The sequence below is a fragment of the Perna viridis genome, chromosome 7 (genome assembly GCF_037379345.1).
Source record: "Perna viridis isolate PV_CMFRI_1.1 ecotype Kerala chromosome 7, ASM3737934v1, whole genome shotgun sequence".
NCBI lineage: Eukaryota > Metazoa > Mollusca > Bivalvia > Mytilida > Mytilidae > Perna > Perna viridis.
The window spans coordinates 2,350,173-2,358,808 of record NC_142451.1 but is presented as its reverse complement, the minus strand read 5'-3'; the positions used below and the strand labels follow the sequence as shown (position 1 = coordinate 2,358,808).

The window sequence follows — 8,636 nt, the reverse complement described above, 5'->3', positions numbered from 1 at the left end:
AGTGACTTTTTCCTCATTTCTAACCTAATTTTTGCTCAAATCTACACAAAACTTGATTTCAAGTGCTTATTACCACCATATTTAGGTAAATATAGCCCTCAAAGTTTAATATTTGATATTTTTACTAAACTTTCTACACTTTTTACAAGATAGGACATAAAAATCAGCCAAAAAGACCAATTTTCCATAATTTGGACCTATAACTTAAAAAAATGCATATTTTGAAGGATTTTTGTAGTGTATTCCTCTCATGGCAAAGTTAACAAGATCTTCAAGTAGTTTAAAGCTATTTCAAGAAACTTTTCATTTTGCCATGGCTTCATCTTAATTAAGGCTAAAAACCACTAATTCTACTTCCCATAGGCTTCTATGCTAATTTCACAATATTCAATGTCTTCTCTGGACTTTACCTTAACTTTAACCTGCAGAGGACTATATATCAGCATGATTCTACATATGTCAGCTCGCAATCCTCAGAATGGCATGTGGGGTTAGCAGACTTGCAGTGCAGTACTGGTCACCGGAAGTGAAGGGTCTATAAATAGCATGGGAAATCCAAGTGTTTTCACAAGATAGGGGTATATTTAAAAATCATTATGGAGATTAGGCTTCACATCACAAGAAGCAAAATGCACCTATAAAATGTACAGAAATGTTTTTCCTTTCAGAAACTGTTTAAATTTCTTAAATAAGATGAGAACTTTTTTCACAGCACTATGAGGAACAGGGGTAATTTCTGCGTAGGACTATTTTTGCGTACGTTCCAAATGCTCATTGGTTGAATTGGTGGTCTGTAACCTAAAGAGTCACTTTTTGTCTTAGAAAAAATAAATAACTATACAGGTATCTTTCTACACACATACTGAATGCATTTGCAAAGTTTCAGTGAAATGTGACAAGCACTTTTTTAAATATTTGATTTTTAAATATAGGGTAACCAAGTTGTGCGAGCAAAAAAGTGACAATATTCTACCATACTTAAATGCATTAAATATTTGCAAAGAACTTTTTCTGCCTTTTCAAATAAAAAATATCAATTACAACTTGTTTTTTAACAATATTAATGAAGAAATAGTTTTAAAAGTAATCATTTTCTGAGAAATTGGTCTATTTTTAAAAATTTATTTCTGACATGCCTCCCCCTTCTTCTTGATCACATGTCAAAAATCCTAAATCTTTAAAATTTCACAAAAGGTGATATATTTGGCTTTAAATTTGTAAATACAGTGTTTTCACATTAAAACATGACCAGTAAAGGGCACCTAAAGCAAAAAAAGTGCTCAATAATGGATTTTCCATGTTGCCATAGGGGAATGCTTATATGGCCTTAACTGCAGTAATGAAAGTGACTTTTTCCTCATTTCTAACCTAATTTTTGCTCAAATCTACACAAAACTTGATTTCAAGTGCTTATTACCACCATATTTAGGTAAATATAGCCCTCAAAGTTTAATATTTGATATTTTTACTAAACTTTCTACACTTTTTACAAGATAGGACATAAAAATCAGCCAAAAAGACCAATTTTCCATAATTTGGACCTATAACTTAAAAAAATGCATATTTTGAAGGATTTTTGTAGTGTATTCCTCTCATGGCAAAGTTAACAAGATCTTCAAGTAGTTTAAAGATATTTCAAGAAACTTTTCATTTTGCCATGGCTTCATCTTAATTAAGGCTAAAAACCACTAATTCCACTTCCCATAGGCTTCTATGCTAATTTCACAATATTCAATGTCTTCTCTGGACTTTACCTTAACTTTAACCTGCAGAGGACTATATATCAGCATGATTCTACATATGTCAGCTCGCAATCCTCAGAATGGCATGTGGGGTTAGCAGACTTGCAGTGCAGTACTGGTCACCGGAAGTGAAGGGTCTATAAATAGCATGGGAAATCCAAGTGTTTTCACAAGATAGGGGTATATTTAAAAATCATTATGGAGATTAGGCTTCACATCACAAGAAGCAAAATGCACCTGTAAAATGTACAGAAATGTTTTTCCTTTCAGAAACTGTTTAAATTTTTTAAATAAGATGAGAACTTTTTTCACAGCACTATGAGGAACAGGGGTAATTTCTGCGTAGGACTATTTTTGCGTACATTCGAAATGCTCATTGGTTTAATTGGTGGTCTGTAACCTTTACTCCTTACGGAAAATGCAAGCAAATATAGCTTCACGCATCTGTATGTTTTATTCAAATAGAAATCTGGTATTTACATTAGATTTTTCCATGATTAGTTTTGAATAGCGTGGATTAATGACGAATCATTAAAGTAGGAATTTATTTCATTCGCACTTTTGAAATGAACGCATATTTCGTTTCTTTTGTATTTTTGCAATTTTTAGTTAAGATTAACTCAACTGAATATTACGATTAATGTTATACCCGTTACATGCTAGATGTTTATATATTGAAATGTTCATTTTTGATACAGTGCCTTTTTACTCTGGAACTTAATAAATTGATTGAACCCTAACAGCCTTTGTCTGGAAGATCACCCCAAAAATTAGCGCTACCACAATTGTAAGTGCATTATTTGTGTGTATTATAATTGCAAGTAGTCAAAATAAAGCTGAGAAGTGTACTTTAAAATCATATATGTAATTAACTACAAAAGTGCATGAATATTGTTTATATGTGTGAGTAATTTGCCTCCATGCTGTCAGTTAGCAGAAAAGGTGAAAATGTGGATTTTCAGTATTATTTATTCAAGTAAATTTTGTGAAGAATTTCTGCAATCATCGTACCATTAGCATGATTTTGGAAGCCTTATTTTCCAAGCTTTGTAATGGTATGCAACTTTAAGATGTCATTTGTCCCGGGAATTCACAGTGAAACTTTGAAAATTACTTTTTTAACATGTAAAGTAATAGAAACGTTAGAAGTGGTTAGTGAGACTTTGACAGACCATAGTTATTTGAAATGCACTATAGAAATAGTAGCGGGCGAGAAAAAAATCTAAATAACACTCGATTCCACTTTGTGTTCAGACGACCTTTTCTGAATCCTCTGGTTTTCCCTTTAAATAATTCGTCCAGCATCATTAAAGCTGAATTTTGATTTGCTGATTAGAAGTGGCATCTAAGCATTAAGAATAATGGCGTTCTGTTATACTATAAAGTAATTAGTAGCTCTATTTCAATTAGATTGAAAATTGAATTAGATTGAACATTTTTTACCCTTTGCAAAAAGTTTAAACAAAAGTCTCTCTCGTCGGTGCAGGTTTCTTGTTTGTTGTTCATTATTTATAAATCAGAGATTCGTCGACATAATACTCAAAGCAAGCTCTAAAGATAACGTTGAGTTGTTGCACGCAATATTGCTTCTGTGGATTCATATATGTACTGTCGTGTAGTGTGTCGAGACTTATATTTCGATGTTATCATATCAACAGTCCGAAATTCGCAATATTTTGTCAGTTTAAGTCTTTTTTCAATTTGTATATCTCCTTTCCGGCGAACTGTGACAAAAGACAAACAGTTAGTCATACCGCCATAATAGTTAACGCCCTTGAACCTTTTTCCTATTAATATTTTGTTGTAATTAAACTCTTTCTTCAGTTTCGTTTTCTCTAAGTGACCGTTGTCAACGGTCTGATGTACCGCCCTAACAGTTTGTGTCATATCGAATGTAGAAATGTTAAGCATTCTAGCATGCAATAGAAGAAAGTTATCATAAGCCACACGACCAATCACTAAATCCGGAACTGTTTCCCAAGGATATTTATAGTCTGTGAAAAAATAATCTTCCGCATCTGCACGAAACAATACCCCTTTTTTAGAAGCATCCTCTAAATATTCAAAGGTGGATGCTTGTTCAGCTGTTAAGTTCTTGACGTTTGTTCTTCTTCCCGTAGCCATTAAATTGATTGTTTCGTCGGTCTTGTTCTTTTTTATTGCAAGTAAAGTATCAGTTAAGTCATTTGTGAACAAAATATCGGCGTTTGCAAACCCGATAAAAGAAGCCTGGTATGTCTTTCTTATCTGCAGATACATGGACTTTAAAATTGGAGTTCCGTAATAGGACACGTTTGATTCTGGAAGAACATCCCATCCGGCAATCGAGAATTGGCTTTCTAGATCTGGATCATTGGTAAACAATACTGCCTTCATTTTTCTGCCAAGTTTTGGCCAATTATGTTTAGTATTGTTGTACACAACATACCGTTTCCGATCTCTCAAAAATGAGGTAAATATTACAAAGTCGTAATATATATCGTTTTTAGCATTCTTCGCAGTCATAAATATCCTGGTGTGCATTAGTTCTTTGACTATATGTGTATCTCGCGCAAGCATATAGAGTTGGATGTGAAGAGGACGGAAGAAAACTACCATGTTCGCTACAACACAGAGAAACATCACAGCTAACAATACTTTTAGGTAGGAATCGTTCAATGCCATTACTGAAATATAAAAGAAAAAATAAAACATCAGAAAACGAAGATAAAAACAAACAATAACAACAAATGGAAGCAAAAATAAGACAAAATAAACACATATATCCAGTCCGACTAATTGCACAGCGGCTTGCTCCGACTGTCCATTATCAAGCCCGACTTATATCATACCGGTTTGCTCCTACAATCAAATATCCAGCCCAACTAATAGCACACAGGCTTGCTCCGTCTGTCTATTATCAAGCCCGACTAATAGCATATGAGCTTGCTCCTTCTTTCAAGTATCAAGCCTGAATAATAGCATATGAGCTTGCTCCTACTATAACTTATCCAGCCCCACTAATAGCTGTGCATCCAGGTCCGTAATAAAATGGATTTCAACTGAATAATTAATATGCTGAAAAGAGTATATTTTATGTTCTGAAATTTAAAAATTCCTTCAAATGAAAAAAATATCATTAATTATTACAGGAAAATAACACTTTTCAATATGTTTCGACATCTATCAAAACGAACTTAGAGAAAAGTACTAGAATGGATATTTACAATGCCACCGTGAGTCTTCTAATGAATAAATTATGTTCTAGGGATCATATAAAACAAACTAGGGTTCTCTTCATTAAAAAAAATGATATCATTAATTATACATTGCATTTTGACGATTCAAAGGAAACCATGATTACTACAAAATTCAAAACAGGAAAAAAAAACAGACCACAATGACAAACGAAAAAAAACCCAATAATTACAGCCCTTAAAAACAGCAACATGGACTCCGACTCAAATAGAATATGGATTAATTGTATTGAAATGGTCCAAGTTGTTCTACCACAATACACCACTTGTATTAGGCACCGAGGGGGCTAATGTCATTTTGAAGAAAAAAAATATTAAAATACGTTCAAAATTGTTTGGGGAATTTTTTTTTACTCACCCATTGAAAAAAATAACGATTCTATATTTCCCCATTACTTAACAAGGCATATTTTAGAATAAAAATATTGATTTTGGTTACTGCGGAAATGTAAAAAAAAAAAAATTGCGTTTGCACGAAAAAATAAATTCTTATATCAAACATCAAATTCCAGCCCTCCTCCTGTTGGAATAAAAATACATGGTCGGTTAACTATAACAGTTGTGTGACTTTTATTTTCAAACAATTATTATAGCTATGTTATATTGCATCATCTTTTATTTTACATTACTTCATATTACATATCAGATCTTTATTTTCCGAGGTAAAAAAGGCGATTATCAATGCTGGAACTAAGTTTGTAGAATATAATCAGTATACATGTAAGTCAGGGTTCCTTGGGTGATACTCGCATGGACATCACTTCATCATTCATTAATCCGATACTCGCATGGACATCACTACATCATTCATTAATCTGGCTGTGAGGTTTTGCCATCACTTCAAGGCGTCCATCGTCGTCGTCGACTTCGTCTTTGTCGTCTATAAACTTTTCTTCAAACATCTCCTTGTAACGATTATTATTTCTTCACATTTATATAAGAATTTCCTTTCTAATATACATTGTTTTTTTTTCATATTTATTATACATTCTAGATTAACAATAATTACTTAGGGGGTTTTAACTCCTTGACTACTCTTAGAGTCTCGCACCGACGGGATTAACAATAAGATATACATATATGTGTGCATTCGTTCCATACGTTAATTACTGGTTTTCTATGCGCTCAGATCAAAATGGAACTTCGTTCTGTATTCGCTTTCACGTTCGTTCTCATTTCTTTAAAGACTCGTTTTAAATGTGCTTTATTCGTTGTTTATTTGTTCAAAATATCAGCTTTTCATCTGGTGGATGATTTAAGAGAGAAAGAAATCACTATGACTACCAAATAAAATAATTATTTGATTGAGTCGTGTGACTAACCAAATAAAATAATTATTTGATCGAGTCGTGAGAAGTCTATAAGGAGTTACGATACTTGAAAGGTTAAAAACAGCATATTTTTGTGCAGTTTAAGAACCGCAGTAGATAGGGTAAAAGTTTTGATTAATGGAAACATACATGTATCTTATTCCTGACATCAGCGAAGAAATGAATTACAGGTTAGTGGCCTCTAGTCTCTGTTTTGTTTTGTCTTTTTTGTCATTTCACAAGCGTTGAAATATTTCTATACGATACTCCACCATGAAGTCAAGTTCCAGTTTCTAGTTTAGCTGTTAACATCGATCTGTGAGGGTTTTTTACATCGATCTAATCTGTGGTAGTTTTTATACATCGATCCGTGAGGGTTTTTATACATCGATCTGATCTGTGGGAGTTTTTATACAGCGATATGATATGTAAGGGTTTTTTTCATCGATCTGTGAGGATTTTTATACATGGACATGTAAGGGTTTTTATACATCGGTCATTGGGGAGGGGGGTTATACATCGATCTGCGAGGGTTTTTAAATTTTCCATAGAATTGCAGTGGGAAATAAGTATCAGTCATGAAATGGAAAATCTAATACTGGAAAATCATTTGTTGCATTTTTCTGACAAATAGACAAAAACAAAAACAACTATAACACTTATTTTGAAATATGACCACTCTTTGGTTAGGGAAGCGTATTAAACACAGTGATGTTATCTTAAGGGTTTCATAGCGATATTATCAAAATATCAATTAGTGTCTCGGTAGTGTTAGTCATGCTTAGTCGTATTAAAGTTTTAAAATACACAATGTATAAATGATAATGGTGGAACTTTAACTCCTTTTGTTAACATGTAATATATGAAAAAAATAACGATTACGGAGAAGGTGTAAGAATTCTTCTAAATTCTTTTGGATCACGAAACAGAAAGGCAACGGTTTAAAAAAAAATCATGACTTACATAGATCAACTGAACATATTAATCTCTTTCTCTAACATATAGCAAGACATCGAATGTCAAAACGTAAGACACAGAGAACTCCTACATTAGTATTTTTAAAAAAAATGGTAAAATTGTGTATCAATCAATAATCATTAAATGTATAATAGCTATAAATACAATCGGTGTTTAGTCGTTGCATGATGATGTAAATATATTAGCCTATTAATAACGTGTTCATTTAAAATATTTAAAACACTTACATAGTCTTGACAAAAAGCAATCTAAATATAAGTACATGCTAAGGAATATCAAATAACAGACAATCCTCCATGTCGATCTAGATTAAATTGACCAACCGTAAACCTTATACATGTACAATTAAGGACCAAGTTCTATTGTAAATAGACATTCTCTACCTGTAGCCTACAGACACTAACTCAACTACTTAAACCGGTAAGGTCAAATAAAGGTGGATAGTTTAAATTTCACAATGCGTCATAAAAACCTTCATCATCACATTAGTAGCTGAGAAGTTTCTGAAAGTCATTGTTGGTGTCTTGAATTGTAAAATCATAAATATGAATGCATTAAATAGCTATAGTTACTAACACCTGATGTAATTTGATGTCACTCTCTTTAAAAAACTAACCGAAGAAGAAAAAAATATGGAAACATACCCTTCAGCAGCGATGATTTCCCATATGAACAAAATTCTGAAATATTTGAAAACGTGCGCCTGTTTTTGAAACATTCGAAACGTTTTTTAGCATCCTAGTCTGCTTTTGTATTCCGTAATCTCCCATTTGTTCACATTTTTCTTTTATGTGTTCTACACTGCTTCAACCACATCCTCTTCCGTTTGTAAAATATGCTTTTTTCCTTCGTCTTATTACTCCAATAAATATTGTATACAATTTTATGTATGTGTGTTTTCCTGTTGTCAATATATGTGTATCTTTTGTAATGAAGTAATGAATAAAGGATGTCAAATAACTCCTCAAATCCACTTTCATTCAATTATTTTGACTAAAACTGAGACAAGGAAACAAACTGATTATATTAATACATGCTTTTCATGGACTCAAAAACGTGCGAACGATCTGTTTATAAGAGAAACGAGAAACAGTTATGATAAGAAAATAGACACAAGCAGTAAACGCTTGTTAGAAATTTGCATACAAAAAAAGATATGAGAATATTAAATGTTATTTATATGATAAATTTACCTGCCACAAGCTGTAGTTGATTATGTAATAGTGTCAGAATGCATAATTACTAAATATACTTAATTTTGAAGTTTCTGACTCTTTACCAACTTATTCTGACTGCAATTGCAAACTTTCACCTAATGTGTTGGCATCTTATGTTAAAAATATCTCAAATAATAAAGTCAAAATGAAAAA

At 32.4% G+C, this 8,636-nt stretch overlaps 1 protein-coding gene across 3 annotated transcripts; it reads right to left on the bottom strand.

Moving 5' to 3' along the window:
* Nucleotides 1-2,177: 2,177 nt before the first annotated feature.
* Nucleotides 2,178-8,308, bottom strand: LOC148610941 (uncharacterized). 3 transcript variants are annotated; one of them, XM_088590879.1, is made up of 2 exons: nt 7,911-8,308; nt 2,178-4,408 (listed from the first exon to the last, which is right to left on the bottom strand). In XM_088590879.1, exon 2 carries the CDS (start codon nt 4,404-4,406, stop codon nt 3,294-3,296), a length of 1,113 nt encoding a protein of 370 aa, XP_088447005.1. In that variant the 5' UTR covers nt 4,407-4,408; nt 7,911-8,308; the 3' UTR covers nt 2,178-3,293. The 3 variants fall into 3 exon arrangements, with proteins under 3 accessions (XP_088447005.1, XP_088447004.1, XP_088447006.1); XM_088590878.1 differs by lacking the exon at nt 7,911-8,308 and adding an exon at nt 7,494-7,577; XM_088590880.1 differs by lacking the exon at nt 7,911-8,308 and adding an exon at nt 7,252-7,392.
* Nucleotides 8,309-8,636: the final 328 nt, after the last annotated feature.